Source organism: Silene latifolia, chromosome 11 (assembly GCF_048544455.1).
Source record: "Silene latifolia isolate original U9 population chromosome 11, ASM4854445v1, whole genome shotgun sequence".
In the NCBI taxonomy this organism is placed as follows: domain Eukaryota; kingdom Viridiplantae; phylum Streptophyta; class Magnoliopsida; order Caryophyllales; family Caryophyllaceae; genus Silene; species Silene latifolia.
Window position 1 is genome coordinate 19,754,581 of NC_133536.1, and position 16,117 is coordinate 19,770,697.

Genomic DNA, 16,117 nt, shown 5'->3' on the forward strand with positions numbered 1-16,117 from the left:
TATATATGATCAAACAAAGAGAATTTAGTCAAATTAGAATAAGAATCTTAATTTAATTTAATTAATCAATTAACAATAAATCCAATATGTTGGGTAGGTTTATGTGAACTAATCCCATGAAATTATTCTGTTTTAGCCGACGAAACAAGATCAAACAAAGGTAGCAACAAGAGACATGTCTTCATCCTCAACGAACAACAAATATACGGTCGCGTAATTAATTAATTAATAGAATGTCTTAATTACATGTTTAATTAATTAATTAATTAATTGTTAGATTAGAATATGTTGCCATGAAACTAAAATAAACAAGATAGTGAGATGCTATCTTCCACCAACCCTATACTACACGCGTAGAGTGGGACTAGTGAGCCAATATTCTCTACACTTACATAGTCGTAATCATATTCTTCATTACTTAACGACTATGGTGCAGATGTCAGCTAGCTTAGCAGGTAAAGTCATGAGTGGTAGTACTCGTGACCTGGGTTCAAATCTGTTATTAAAAAAAAAAAAAAAAAAAAAAAAAAAAAAGAGAAATTAGTCATTGAAATATTACTATTATTGATGATTTTCTTATAGACGGTCTTATATTAAAATGTCGAATATTATTTGTAGGAGTCAAGGGCTCGAATATTTTCGACTCTTTAAGATTTATAATAGGACTAGGAGTAATATTGTATCTCCTAATCTTATTTTGTTTCATGATATTTATCATAATAATATTTCTTAATTTGATGTCCTATCGGAACTAGGATTAGGCGATAACCTTGGAAAACTCGTATTTTCCTCTCTATAAATAGTAGATAAACTTCAATTAATCGAGTAAATTACCTACAATAGAAGGGTTAAAATTTCCTGCAATTGTTCAAGAAAATGTTGAAAGATATTCTAATGGAGTTAGTCTCAAGATTGCCTTATAAGTCGATAATGCGACGTTTATATAACCAGTCTAACAAGTACAATTTCTTCTTGCATACAGCTAGAGCTAGTATGCGTGCCTCCTTAATTGAGTACCTTCCCAATGATCATGAAATCGTGTTAGCGAAACACTTTAACCTAATGGACTTCGTTCACAAGCATGAAATCTCGATTTCAGATTTCAGCATTGTGACTTCTTGTAATGATATGCTTCTTTGCCGGGTTATTCACAACCACGACGACTGCAGTACTACAGAGTCCCTACGTCTGATGAATCTTGTTACTGGAACTTATTTGACCGTTGGTCAAGATCCTTTAGTCGAACAAGGTTCATCTATTAGGTACGCGTTTGGTTATAGCCCTTCTGCAACACGGTATAAGGTGTTGAGGTTTGACATCGACAAAGTTATTAGAAGACTGTCGACTGTGAAGATTCTTACGGTAAATAGTCGCGCTGATGATTGTAATTGGCGGCCAATTGATACTGACAAAAGCGATGTGTATAATGAGATATCGGAGCAAATTAGGTTTTTGGTTAATCCGGTGGTATTGAATAATTCGATACATTGGATTATAAGTTCTACAAACAAGATTGTCCGCTTTGATCTCGACAAGGAGGAGTTTGAATTAGTTCCTAAGCCCTACGACGAGGATTTGACCATAGGACAGTTAAGCGTGGTTGGCGGGTCCCTATCTATATTGGCGAGTCATGAGAAAGGAAGGAGTGACCGTGTTGAGGCTTGGGTGATGAAGCGATATGGAGTGCAAGAATCTTGGACGCGATTGGCTGTAGTAAACGACTTCAACATTGATGCGCCATTGAAGCTGATCCGTGTCCTTGACAATGGCAAGTTTTTGTTCCAGAGTAACAATGGGCTTAGTCTATATGATCCCAATGACGAGAAGTGGGACGAGAAGGTGATTCAGGTACCGATGAATAATCCAGTGATCAGCTCTTTCTCCCGATCAAAATAAGTAAAACTATAACCCGATTTATAGTTAACTCTACTCGAAGACCTATTTACGCTTTTATTTAACACAATTGTATTTTTCATAATTCGAAATTTTGTAATGGAAATTCAAAATTTAGCTTCCCAGCTTATTTTATGAACTACCCTGTAATAGAGAGTCAAAATATATAATGGCATTCTGAATAAATACAAGAAATTTCATGCTAATTTTTGCCAATTTTCGACTATACTCTTAAACCGGTTTCATATTCTATACCAAATGAAAATGATTTCTCATTCTGTTATCAACGATATCTTTGTTTTTTTGGCGTCAAATGAGCCACAAGCCAGTAAAATATCGGAAGGGCGATTCAAACTTGTGACCTATTGTTATAATACCTCCATCTTAATCACTATGACTTCCGATATTTGTAGGCACATTCTTGATCGTTTACTTCTGAGAGATTTGTACTTCTTGAAGCTTTGCACACAAAATTATAAACATTCAAGTCACACTTGTGTCTACTGTCTAGTCCCCCAGACCGTCGAACAGAGAACCTTTTAGGTCCGTTTTTTCAGGGTTTAGACCGAACCGGACCTTTAATAAAAGGGGTTTTTGGATTTTATTTTTTTCCAAGTATGGACTGGACTAAAGACCGGAAGCCAATTTTTAGTAGACCCGAAGACCGGACATGTTGGTCCGAACCACTTTTTGAATACCCTTAAAAAGAGCTTGAAATTTTTAGTAGTACTAGTTACCCACATTCTTATTTGTGACGGACAAAATCCGTTAAATGTGACGTAAGATAAAAGGACAAGTGGGAAGGTAAGTGGAAGAAGATTGTGAAAGATCACAAATTTGTAACCGTCACAAATAAGAGGGGTTGTACTAGTTAAACTTGCATACGCACTTGTATAACAGTGACGCAAAGACACAGATGTAACCCACTTGTAAGGAAACGTAACATCGATACTCCAATCTTTTTCAAATGTAACATAATTGGAGTTGGGACCAAACTCTAAAGATATTTTGAACGTGTAGCCTACGCTTATCTTCATACAAGCCCAGTTGTCTCTTCATATTGAAAGGTCATTCTCATTACACCAAAACCACAAGGCTGCTACTGCCCGGTTTTGTACCGCTCCATTCATTCACAAATTCTTATTTAAGACGGAATAAACACTCACTAGCTATCATACATTTTGTTTCTACTCGGTATGGCAACTGACCAAACTAGGGGTGTTCATTATCCGGTCCGGACCAGATTGGACCGGAATCTACTGGATCGCAATCGGAATTAAAAACTTTGGTCAGATCTCTGCTCCAAGCCTTATTATGGATCCCCATTTTCAGTCCATTCCGGTGTCCCATCATTTTTTGCCATTCCGGTCTGGTCCGGACCGATGCACATAAAGAATGGAAGACGGCTAACAGAGGCTGCTGAGCCGTAATCAAATAAAACTACCCCTTCATAGGGTGTCGAGATTTACACATAAGAATTCCTCAAATCACCCAAGTAAACGAAAAATACGTTTTATTCATAAAAACAGAGAAAAAAATATTCACCAACCCTAGCAGAAGTCTCTATAAATTTATGTCCTCAATGTCTCGCGATTCTGTACACTGAAATACTACTGCCCTGAATTCTCCTCTAAAATGCTTCTCTATGAAAATATACATAACATAATCTAAATACGGGCAACTACAGCGACTTATGTCCTCTATGCCCGGAAAACCCTTGATCTAAATTCTAAATCTACATAACAACTCCTATTATTACAAAACTTTAGTTTGGTTTTTGAGTTACCTGCCAAGGATGCAGTTTTCCCGTCTTTCGCCACAGCTCGAGATAAATATAACCAGTTTAACACAGCACAGTTCCTGAAAACCATATGAAACAAAGCACCAGGCTGAATTACCTGAAGCTTGACTGGTTGAAGGTGATAGAAAGGAGCTTGGAGATTTATTTGATACGGGATAACACAGATACCTGGCAGGATATCAGGCTATCAGCAGTTCTGATAAGGCATAGTTTAGGTTATTCTTGCAGCAGTGCGAGGCTCTATCAGGCAATATCCCCAGACTTGGCAATAAGGTCGGATTATAGGGGCACAGGTCAAATCGGGTTTGATGGTATCAGGCAGATCATTCCGGGAAAATTTTCTGGTTGTTCCTATTAAGCCAAAAAAATTACTCAATTTGGATAGCTTATGATTGTTTTAGGCAAATGATTTTCGGGTTGAGTAAAAGGCTTCAGGCGTATTTCAGGGTCTTTTTTTGGGGGGTTCTGGTATGTTTGAAGCCAATTAGCAGTTTTAGCAGCTGTTGATATCAACATGTATGCCTGAACTAGGAAACCGTTCCGTGTCTCCCAACAACCTCTTCAATGCGCTGAAGAAGCTCCTCATAAGCTTTGACAGAGTCAGCAGTAAACCTCTCCAAGGCCTCAAATATGCTCCTCAAACCACCCTGTAAACTTGTCTTACTGCTAGTATCGCTCTGGTAAACCACATGACCAGACAACGAGAGACCGTCCGTGGGCCCGGAAGTTAGCTCCATCTTCTTATCTAATGCCTGTATCTTTTTCTGTATCTTCATATCCTCTCGATCGAGATTTTTGATCTTCCTCTCAATATCCCGGTTTGCTGTCATCCTCTGCTTCATCTCTCCTTTGTCGCGTTCTCTAAAACGCCAAGCCATCATAGCAAAACCCCGCATAGAGGTAATCACCTCCTTTTCAGAAGTCTCTGATATTCTGTCCAACGATTGATTCCACTGGTTACAAATCACAAAGATTGGTGGGGCCCCAGCCCTACCAGGCGAGAAAGGAGCGATTCCATCAGCGGTTTCCTCGGGTTCATAAAGGAGACATTTAAATAGCCAATTGTTTAATGCACTCACAAAACCCTTTTGGGCACCCACCCATTCTGTGAACCGGCACGTCCAATTTATAAGATCATGCTCGAGTTGTAAAGTGGCTTCGAGATGCATGTCACTAGGATTATCGGGAAATGCGATCGCATCTAAGCCCCTTGCTGCATCAATCGCCTGACACTGAGTGCGGTGGCACTCAAGCATATCTTTCCACATTTGGCTTAGTCTGAATCAAACAAAATAAAACATCAAATAATTGTAGACAGGGAAGTGGTTAATCATATTATGCAGGACACCATAAGCTTCTATAACACATCAAGAAAAGGATTAAGAAATTGATGCAGCTAAGACTCAGTGAAGTATTAGTCAAATGGCTTCGCGGGTGAAGCCTTATATGCACCTTGTGCGCACAACATTTTTCATGCAATACTTATTTTGCACTTCCCTTTGTCACAGTAGTACACTGTCCTTATCTAACATGTTAGTCTTGAAAATCCAAAAGCAACTTAACACACATGAGATCCTAGATTCCTATCTAATTACACAATACGGCCACAGCAAGAAACAGCATAACATTAGAACAAAAAGAAGATTACGGTTGGACTACAAAAGAGAATAAATCACTTACCCTAGGATTAACTCATTCAACTGTGGCCACAACTCTTCGTCTCTGACCTTATTTATTTTAGCTGATATTCTGTCAACAATTTGAATTGCTATATTTATTTTTGTGGACAAACTCCTCACCACGCTTTTTGTTGATTCAATCTTACTGGGTTCGGCACCTCTTTCATCCATTTGCTTCAATTTCCTCACCTTTCGATCGTGAGAAACCCTCATTTTTTCTTCAGCCTGTAAAACAATACGTCATGGATATACGAAAAGTGTAGAGAGGGGCAAAATGTACTGATTTTTTCAGGAGAAAATTAACATGAACAACAATACCACATTTTTATCGCGAATTAAGGGGGTTATATACTTGGATGTACAAAGCCTTAGACGATAAATTTACTATCTCACGGAGCCGAAGACAAATAGTAAAGTTACTATATAACTTAGTTTAAATACCCCAACCAATACACGTTCACATCACTACGTTCTTTATATTTACAGCATTTATCATTCAACTTTAGAAAACATAGAGAATTCCCAGACTTCCGACATTGGAAGAAGTAGAACAAAACAGGACAAAATACTCAGGTTTGTTGCAACTAAACAAGAATTCATATGCAATACCAAAACATTAGATTTTCGATGACGCATAATCATGAAACAACTTAGCAAAGAAGGAATTGTTGTATACAGTTGTTGCCTGGTTATGTGATGGAAAGGGCAGTCAAGACTCCAATTTAAAATTTTCATGGCCAGGTAGACTATAGAAAAGGGAAATCAAATGGGTATTAGTTTATAATGCTCTTTACAGATAGATATTTTCCAGCCAAAACCACACACAACACTCCTATAATAAACAATTTTCCTTCCAAAACGAAACGAAATGAAACGAGAAGTCAGATTCAACAACTTCTGCGTATAATGTGAATGACGAACCATACCTTGACTTCCTCATACAGTTTCTTCTCCCATAAGTAAAGTTTCTGCAATGAAGCAGAAAGATTTATTGATCTCAGCTGCACATCATCGTCACCGTCCACAGACGCCACCGAATCTTTTGAGGTAGAAGGCAATGACGGAGTGATCACATTCAACATCTTGGTAGAAACTGTTAATGGCCATACAGAAACCACTTAGCTAAAAAGTTAAGGAAACTTTCCAGCACAATTAAGCACAAAGTTCACATATTCCACTAATTTGTCAAAACAAGACAAATTTCCCACCCAATAGCAGGAAAAAATATCACATCTTTCATCAGATTATCACTACGTCGACATTCCTCCCACCTAATTAAGCATCTAAATCAAATAATTCAACCAAAAACACGAGCTTTAACGATGAATAGTTCCAATCTTTCAATGGCAGCCTAGCAAAACAATCATACAGCGGTACAAACAGAAATTAACCAGAGAAATAATAACAGGAAAATTACAAATAAAATCTTTCACCAATTAATCACAACGAGAGTACACCCACCTAACTAAGCAGTTAAATCACATAATTCAAGCAGAAACCCCAGTCGAAAGTACACCCACCTAACTAAGCAGTTAAATTAAATCACATAATTCAAGCAGAAACACTAGTTTTAACCATGAAAAGTAACAATCATTCAATGAAGAACGATATAAAAACCAATCAAACACAAATTAAGCAGTAAAATACAAATGTTAAACCTTGGAAAGCGGAATTCTTTTGCTGGTAACAATCTTTCAAAGAAGAGCGATATAAACACCAATCAAACACAAATTAAGCAGTAAAATTTCAGTGTTAAACCTTGGAAAGCAGGATTCTTTCGCTGGTAACGTAATTTACCAACTTCAAGAACCTTAGTAAGATGATCACCAGCAGTAGCAGCTCTCTCAAATTGAATTTGAATTTCCTTAACAACCTCATACACATTCTTAAACCCGCCACCTCCACCGCCTCGTCCACCTCCTCCTTTCCCCGTCTGCTCGGCTTTCCCCACTTCATCCCCAACCACCTTCTTATCCACCATCCTCACCTCATACTCCATTCCATTCTCCCCTTTCCCTTCCCTCACCTCTCTAACTCCCCCTTCATCATCATCCTCATCATCACTAATACTCTCAATACTCTCCACTTCCCTCACATCACTCTCCCTCTCCCCACCCTTTCCACCACCACCGCCGCCGCCGCTGCTAGTCGACGGTCTACCAACATGACTCTCGTCTACGAGTTTCTGATGACTATGTAAAACCTCCTTAACAACCTCATGATCAAAATCCTCGTCTTCCAACTCCGGTATCCCTTCCTCTTCCCTCACTTCCCTCGAATCCCGACTACTCGGCGTATACGGCGGGTAACTACTCTCTATACTCTCAAACGGATTCAAAAAATCCCACGCTGACGTCGCCGGTGGCGGCGGAGGCGGTACCACCGCCGCTGCTGCCGCCTTCGACGTCGACGCGCCACCACCCCCACCTCCACGCGGTACTCCGTTATCCCCGCCGTAATTCCCATAACCGTAGGGATTACTGTAATTAATTTGATTAAATTGATTAGGATAATAAAACGGCGTCGCATTAGAAGTAGACGCCTCGCCGTATTGTATCGTCTCGGAGTAAACCGGGCGTTGTTCGTAAGAAACAGACTGAGTCACGTGTTTCTTCATGTAATTCATCTGCATAAACCCTCCTCCTCCTCCTCCGACACCACCTCCTCCTTCACCTGGATACGGATACGGATATGGATACGGATATGTCGAATTCGAATTCATATTCGAATTCGAGATATGATGATGACCCGGAGACCCGATATCCGAACCGGAATCGGAAATATCTTCAATATGTCCTCCGTTGTTGTTATGGTGGTGGTTGTTCGGTTCATGGTCGGAGTCGGAGTGAAAGTGAAGGTGGGACCCACCGGAGTCATCAGAGTGAGACAGGTGTCCAGACGACGATGAGTGTCTTGGGGGAGCAGACAAAACGTTGTCGTTTTGAGGGAGTTTGGTAACGACAGGTGGAGGAAGAGTAGAGGCGGCGTCGAAAAAGTGATGGAGAGTATCGCCGAGGGAACGGAGAGAGTGAGAGTAAGACAGGTGGCAGTCGGAGAGAGCGTAACGGTGATGTAATGATTGGTTGAGATAATCTAAACGTTGACGGCAGAGGATAACAGCGGGTAAATCATCGATTTTAGAAGTAGCACAACCCATAGCGGTATGGGAATCGAGTAAGTCTATCGTAAAACGGTTTTATTTAATTTAATTGAACGGAAATAATTAGAGAGAGATCTGAGGAAAGTATGGGGACATGGTTAGGGTTTGAGAGAGAAGGGAGAAGAGAGAATCTTTTAGGAGAGTGTCAGACGTCGGGTAGTAGCAGTAGAGATAGAAGTAGAAGATAGAGAGATAGGGTGAGGTGGGGAGGGGAGGGGAGGGGAAAGGAAAGGAAAAGAGGGGGGAGGGGAATGGAAAATAACGTATGTCGATATCGTCGGTGGAGTTTTATTATTTTAATATTTTAATAAATATAAATAAATAATGGGGGTACTCAATTCTTTATTGTCTTCTTTAACTTTCTGTTATTTTTCGTATTTGGAATTAAATTTATGTACTGTACAGTACTGTATATGTTACGATTGGTAATTAGTAGCTACTCATGTCCTATTAAACACGTGATTGGGGGTGTGTTTACTCATTTTTGTGAAAGAAAAGAGAAAAGTAAGTATTGTGTTAGACGGTCAAACATTGTAAGACGGTCCAATTTTATAAAAATTACTTTTTAATTGTTTGTAATAAATTATTGGTTTTTTTTAGAAAAGACCGTCTCACAGTGTGGAATCGAGTGTGATGATATTAGTTTTTTCGCCAAAATTGTTTGTTACAATTTGATTAAAAAATCTCTCACAAATGGCTGAGACGGAGAATATTAAACAAAAAAAACGTTACGTTTGTAGTGTGCAGAACCACATTAAAAAAGTAGTCCGTCAATTAAAATTTGCATTGCTAATGTTGGTCAAATGTATTTCTAATTATTTTCAGTGAAATGGAGTAGTTAGCGTACAAATCTGTAAAACTGAGTAGTTAAGTTTTGGTAGATGGAACACGAAGGGAGACCAGAGAGGAGTCGTCGTCGTAGCAAATAAGGAAGAGAAAAAAATGAAAAAAAGAGTAGAATGCATGAGCCTGGTAAAGTAGGTAAACAGTAGAATACGATTTCTTTAGTCAACTGTTGGTCGTTGCGTCATGCAACTTTCATGTGATTTTTGGACTTCTCTTGGCTGCTACATGAGTTATATGCTGTGCGACTGACTCTGCGTTGTCTCGTGTTTGTTAGGTTTTGACCTCTTCTATCTCTCAACATGTAAATGTAGACTATTTACCAAGTAGTAATTCTTTTGGTCCCCTTGAATAGTTTACGTTTATTTTTTCATCGATTTGTTTGTGACAACAGTGTAAAACGACGTGGTAAAATGTACAAATTCACAATGTCTTTAATCTTGTAATTTTATCACAGGCATTGAAAATGTTACGAGTACTTTAAAGATGTCCTAATATGTTAATGGATCTTAAGTTGTACCTGGTAGTGAATAATTCTAATTTTTCTTACAATTATTATTTTGCCTTTCGTCCGTGTAGTAACATAGGGTGGAAATATAAATTGACGATAATATACGAGGGATATTTAGGTTTAAATTTATGTCTAATATTAGTCCTGGGTGCAAAGCTCGTCGATGAATTACGAGTTTATGTCTAATACTCCCTCATATTCACTCATTTTCTCCCTCTTTCCGTTTTCATGGTAGTCGGATTTTATTCCCTCTTTCCTTTTTTGGAAGGTTTTGTGTGGTCCAAAATCAATTGTATGTGGGGTAGAGTATTTTGTGTGGTCCAAAATCATTTTTTTATTTCTTGTGCAAAATGAAAGCGGAAAATTTGAGTGAATAAGAGGGAGTACTCCTTACCAATCTATTTTATGTAGGGCAGAGTACGGATCGGGTATCTGATCCAAACTTCTAGTTCGGATCGGATATCCATATTAGAAATCCTGAAGTTAGATATCCAATATCAAAACCAAATGTTTCGGATATTCAATGTTCAAGTATCCAAAATAATCGGATCGGATGCGGGTATCCATCGGATATCCATACTTTTGAATTTACTTAAAAATTAAGTTAGAAACACGATTATATTCATAATCTTACATGATGATTTTCTTTAGTATTCTTACTCTAATGTTCTCGATATAAAATTTAAGTACCACTTACATATTTCTCTAATATTTTAAACATTAATTAAGTTGTTGTATCAAATAAAATTTTATTTTCTCGAAATTATACTAGAAAACTATAGTTTCGGATCTGATCGGATATCCAAATGTTTTAATTCTAATATCCATATCCAAACCAAAACCAAAGATTTCGGATCAGATATCCAAAAATTCGGATCATATTCGGATTAGATATCGGATCAATTTGAATAATCGGATTTTTTCCTCAGCCCTAATTTTATGTATAACAATTTGTAGGAGGGACACTATTTTAATTGTGAGAATAAAATTGATTTAATTAGTCAAAGCCCACAAACAAAGAATACCACAATTCATTTTTGAGAAGCAAGAGAAGTCTAGTTTGCATATTTCAAAACGCTTGCATTGACTCGTTTCAAGAGAAACAGCCATAAGTTGAGACGCCAATTGTAATTATAGGTCAATCAATCAGCATTAACATTTTTCGTCCATACGTAACTGCCAATATCCCAATTTAATGACTACCATTCCCTATACATTCCTTTTACTGCTTCAAAATTAACAATTTTTTTGTGGAATTAAATGACTACCATTCATGTTGCAAAGTTTATTAAGAAATTTTAAAGCTACACATTAATCTACGGACACTTGGGTTCAAACCCCCTGTCTCCAATACATTTTCCCTTATTAGGAGTGGTACTTATAACTTGGATTCAAATCTCGTCACCAACACAGTTGCCGTATGAGTTGGGACTCTCTTCATACCGGAAAAAAAAAAAGAAAAAAAAAAAGAGAAAAAAAAAACTTGTAGTGATAAAGATAGGTTTCACTAATTACAAATTCAAATCCTGCATATTTAATTAATTTAGAGTAGTTTTTGAGTTGGACCATTGGAATTATGAATTAGGCAAAAATCCAGAAAAGTCATAATCAGAGTTAGGACTCCATATTATCTCGTTGGTTGCACATTAATGATTAATCCCACGCCGCCGTATATGTTAGATCGTTTGTGTTATCTCGTTAGTTTCTTGGCTGCTGGCGTCTAGTACTCGTATCAACTTCGCCGCATTTCAAGTTCCAACTTACTACTACTACTCTTTTTATTAAGTAGTCGCCAATTATATGCTTCCGTTTAAGGCTATCCATCTATAGAAAATGGGTTTAAATAATTATTTACTTTATTATTATTTATTATGAATGTATTAAATTAAATTAAATAAATAATTTGGATGGAGGGAGAAGAATTATAATTAAATAAATAATTATTTTCTTCGCTTCGTTGTTCCATCATCTTAACGTAGAGCGTTGTTTAAAATATTAATTGAAGATTCAGACACTCTCATACTTTTTCCGTTATTCATTTATTTACCTTTACAATACACAACCCTGTGAAATAGTACCTTATACAGTCACACATAGAGTTCCATACGATAGAAATGGAGTCCTTAATTAACGTTATCCAAGTTCGTGATTAAGTGTTAATGACACACACATTACACATATGACATAACCTCGTTCAAAGTTTGATACTTTTCCCTTGAAGTTCTGAAAATAGGAATATTCAAAAATTCCAAGTAGAGGGGCGCACGTTGAGTATGATTTGTTCAGAGAATAAAGAAACAAGATTCATTTTAATTTTAATGCTAGAATAAAATAATTAGAGTTAATCAGACTTATTTAACTTGCATGCACATGCAATTATGCAAAGTCCAGTTAGGAATGTTTAACACATACATAAAGCTAAGTACCTAACTAGCTAGGTAACCTACCTCCTACATGAGACCTGATCTAGACTAGTCTACAACTTTATTTATTGGACTAGTTTTATCACAAAAACAAAGCCTCAAATTTTATTCATTTTTAGCTTTAAACGGGTCGAATACATTATACATATTATATCCAATTACCCCATTTGTTGCCTAGAAAATGTCAAAAGTTTTGTCTTTATTACCACCATGTGATAGGTAGTATTTTACATGTCTTAAATTTAAGACAAATAGTACCCGTTTTAAGCAAGACTTACGGTATCACTAATTAAGTTTACTTTTTCCTCTTTTGTTTCAAACCACCTTTGTTGGCATTGCATGTAGAGGAAGTGATTCCAATAATAGTGTGTTTTTGTGTAAGAGGTAACAAATTAGGTTGTATAGGGATTAATCAAAGAAAATATAGACTTAGGTGTTATTTTTCTTTGTAAAAATAACCGGTAAATTGATACTCTTGTATAAGTTGTATTGTACGAGTAATACCTTGATACTCTTATTAGTTAATCATGAAAGTTAATGGAGGTGGCCAGGTGGGGTAGTTAAGTAAAATAATTGACGGTTTTACAATAACCTTTGTGTAAATGTTTTTGCCATATTGAAGAATTGGAGGTGGGGTAATTAAGTAAAACCATTAGCCGTGCCATTTTCTCCTCCAAGCACGATGAATCAGCACGAGGCATATACGGCCCACCACGACTCACTTCCGTCTCTACCACCGGATAAGTCAATTGAATAAGAAAATGGTGAATTACACCAACGTTTTTTCCATATTGAAGAATATTAAATTAAAGTTGCTAATAGATAGGTAGGTTTGTGTTATTGGGGTAAGCACAACTTGTTTTATAATGTTCTAATGTGAAGTTTAGAGGTGGTAATTGGGTGAGTCGGGTCAGGTTTGGGTTGGGTCACGTTGGGTCGGGTCATATCGGGTTCGGGTCATATCAGGTCATCATATCCTTTCGGGTCGATCCGGGACAGGTCGTTATCGGGTCGGGTCATTTCTGGTCAAATGATGTATCGGGTCGGGTCGGGTTTATTGGGTCCGGTAACTTAATCACATTACTACAATTTTTTACCATTAAATTTAGTTTTTAACCTATTATTTGGTTTAATTACTTCATTACTAAGTCAAACATATCAATCTAAACACAAGATTACTTTCATTTTAATCAAAATTAAGCTTAATAATTGTCGGGTCATCAATTTAATCGAGTCAGCATCGGGTCGGGTCAATATCGGGTCGGGTCTGGGTCGGGTTCGGGTCACTAATAATCGGGTCGTGTCGGGTTACGAGTCGTCATTGGGACGGGTCGGTTTCAGGTCGCAATATTTTCGGGCCCTGTCGGGTCGGATTTGTTCGGGTCGGGTCACTCAGATCGGGTCAGACTTGTCAGCTCTAGCGAAGTTGCTTGAAGCTTATCTAGAAAACATTTATATGAATTATGAACCATTATGATAAAGACAACCACAAAAATCTTAGTCTCATGATCCCCTTTGGTTAACAATAATTAAAAGATTTAAGGACAAGGTTATTGTTCACTTGTTTGGTCATGATTATTTTTGCACCTTTAATTTTCAATTATTTTTCTTAAAATGTTAAAAGTTATCTTGGATTATTTGTAAAAAGAAGTCATATAAGATTTAGGAAGAAACGTTTTATATACGTATGAGACTTTTGTCTCTTTTAATAGAAAGAGTTAGGTCATGGTATATGGGGGCTATATAGGATTAGTATGTAGACAAATTTTGCATAAAATTCCATGTTCTGTATTTAGTGAAATTAAGTACTCGAGCTCTTCAATGAGTATTAAAATTTTGCATAGTATGTAGACAAATATATGGATTCTCTCTATTTTTTCCTCTTAATTTTCTTTCATTTTCTCTAGAAGAACAATGTGAAATAATTATTCTTTTTCCACTCCATTAAATAATTGCCATAGAATTGTCTCGAAACAAATTTTGGGCTTTTGGGAGAAAATGAAAGAGCATAAAAAGGAAATAAATTAAATAAATTTAATTTGCTTTTTAATTTTTAATTTTTATTTTTTATATGACAAAAAATCCGCAACCGCTATCTTTGGCACAAACTAGGTTAAACCCATGCTCTTTAACTATTTGATGTACCATGCATTGGTCAAAAATCACCCACGATCCATTTTAAGGTTAGAACCACGCATCCAATAGCTTAAATATTTGATGTACTCATCGTCTCATCGTGTAGATGGTTTAAAACTCATACGTGGTCGGTCACCTTAATGACCGAATGACCTATCAACTTCAAGATCAGATTATATGTCGATCATTAGTTATCATGCGCGAGTAGTATGACTGATAAAAGATAACTTCTTAATTATAATAAATAATAATTATTTTTTGTTAAAAGTGCCCACTTTTAAATAATAGTGATTATATAATAATAGTAATAATAATAATAATAATAAGTAGTAGTAGTTACTTTTTAATATAAAATAGTTATTTTTTATGTGGTTGCACCATGCATACGTGCAATAGTCTTAGAACAAGTCTAATGGTGTAGCTTAGGGACTTGCTTGCAATTTCTTAAAATTGTAAGCTAGTTGCTACACCATTGGAGATGACCATGTAGAATGGCTTGCCTTAAACAACAAGTTTAATGAATCTAGTAGCTTGAATGAGCCCACTATCACAAATCAACCAATAGAAATTTAGCTAAATAAATTTAGGTTTGATTTACTCTTAATTTTTTATTTATTAAACAAAAACAAAGCTAGAAACTTATAGCTCACCATTGAAATGGTTTAAGGGTTGTAGCTTGAAATATGATGTGTAATTACCAAGCTAAAAAGTTATAGCTCACTATTGGACTTGCTCTTATAGTCATTGGCAATTCTAAGATATAGTCTAATGGGGTGCGAAAAGTTAATAAATTATAGGATCTCAAGTTAATTAGTAGCATTCTCCTAAAGGAGAGAGAGAAAATAAAAAAACCCCAAAATAAAAATCCCCCAAATATCGATCATCATCTCGCCGGCGGCTTCTCCGGTCGCCGGCGAGACTTCTTCAACCTTTTATAGTCCTTCCCCTCACTTTCATCCGGTGAGTTTTTCACTTTAGTTGATCGTTTGTGTTCATTTTCATCTATCAATCGCGATTGGGGTTTGGGGACTTTTGCTAAGTCGCCCATCTGCATGCCGGTTGTCAACACCTACAACCGCATCTCCGTTTCTCCCCTCTAGATTGATTTTTGTCTTTTAATTTTAGGGTTCGGGTTTGTTTCCCTTTTTCAACTTTGTTTGATCGCCTGTCTTTTGCTTATGTTGGTTTTTCGTGGCTGATAAGTCAACGGGGACTCATCTTCTCCAATCGTCTTTTTTTAGTATGTGTCAGCTTGTTTTACTGGTTTTTTGCTGGGTCGTTGTTCTGTGTTGTGGGGCTTCCCTCGTTTTTCTGAGTAGTTTGGAGGTTGTGGTATGTGACTAATTGTTAGACTTGTAGCAATTTGCCAATTTTAGTCGTGAAACCAATAAAATTATTCCAAACCAATAATTCCGTCTGCTCCCGTTTTGTTCAGTTTTTCTAAGTAGTTTCGGTGTTGTGGTGTGATGTATCCCTTCTTCGGAACTGTGTTTCTATGTCTTCCGCTACCGTTTATCATAAGTTTCTTGAAGCTTTTGCTAGTGCCCATGTCAGCGATGGGTTTATGGAGAATGATGGGGATAGGATGTTAGGCTACTTTATGCAATTGCAGGGGTCAGCTCCGCTAATCTTAGCTGAGGTGAAGGAGCTGAAAAATAAGGGGAACGGTCT

The 16,117-nt window shown here is 37.0% G+C and overlaps 2 protein-coding genes across 3 annotated transcripts; one reads left to right on the forward strand and one right to left on the reverse strand.

Moving 5' to 3' along the window:
• The first annotated feature begins 876 nt into the window (after nucleotides 1-876).
• LOC141613059 (F-box protein At3g07870-like) lies at nucleotides 877-1,896 on the forward strand. Its single transcript, XM_074431794.1, has one exon. It carries the CDS (start codon nucleotides 877-879, stop codon nucleotides 1,894-1,896), a length of 1,020 nt encoding a protein of 339 aa, XP_074287895.1.
• Nucleotides 1,897-3,389: 1,493 nt separating this feature from the next.
• LOC141611302 (uncharacterized) lies at nucleotides 3,390-8,919 on the reverse strand. Of its 2 annotated transcripts, XR_012528581.1 has the most exons (5): nucleotides 7,132-8,897; nucleotides 6,300-6,466; nucleotides 5,375-5,598; nucleotides 3,863-4,972; nucleotides 3,390-3,753 (listed from the first exon to the last, which is right to left on the reverse strand). XR_012528581.1 is itself a non-coding variant. In XM_074429816.1 (4 exons), the coding sequence occupies exons 1-4, from the start codon at nucleotides 8,528-8,530 to the stop codon at nucleotides 4,222-4,224; spliced, it is 2,541 nt and encodes an 846-aa protein (XP_074285917.1). In that variant the 5' UTR covers nucleotides 8,531-8,919; the 3' UTR covers nucleotides 3,390-4,221. The 2 variants fall into 2 exon arrangements, 1 of the variants encoding a protein (XP_074285917.1); XM_074429816.1 differs by having other exon boundaries at nucleotides 3,390-4,972; nucleotides 7,132-8,919.
• Between the last annotated feature and the right edge of the window lie 7,198 nt (nucleotides 8,920-16,117).

Bases quoted from the DNA above. Each gene is read 5' to 3' on its own strand.
- LOC141613059 (XM_074431794.1), top strand. From the start codon at position 877: ATGTTGAAAGATATTCTAATGGAGTTAGTCTCAAGATTGCCTTATAAG.
- LOC141611302 (XM_074429816.1), bottom strand. From the start codon at position 8,530: ATGGGTTGTGCTACTTCTAAAATCGATGATTTACCCGCTGTTATCCTC. The intron at 6,467-7,131 runs GTTTAACACTGA...GGCCATTAACAG, and splicing joins AAAGAATCCTGCTTTCCAAG to TTTCTACCAAGATGTTGAAT. The intron at 4,973-5,374 runs GTAAGTGATTTA...TGTTTGATTCAG, and splicing joins TTGAATGAGTTAATCCTAGG to ACTAAGCCAAATGTGGAAAG.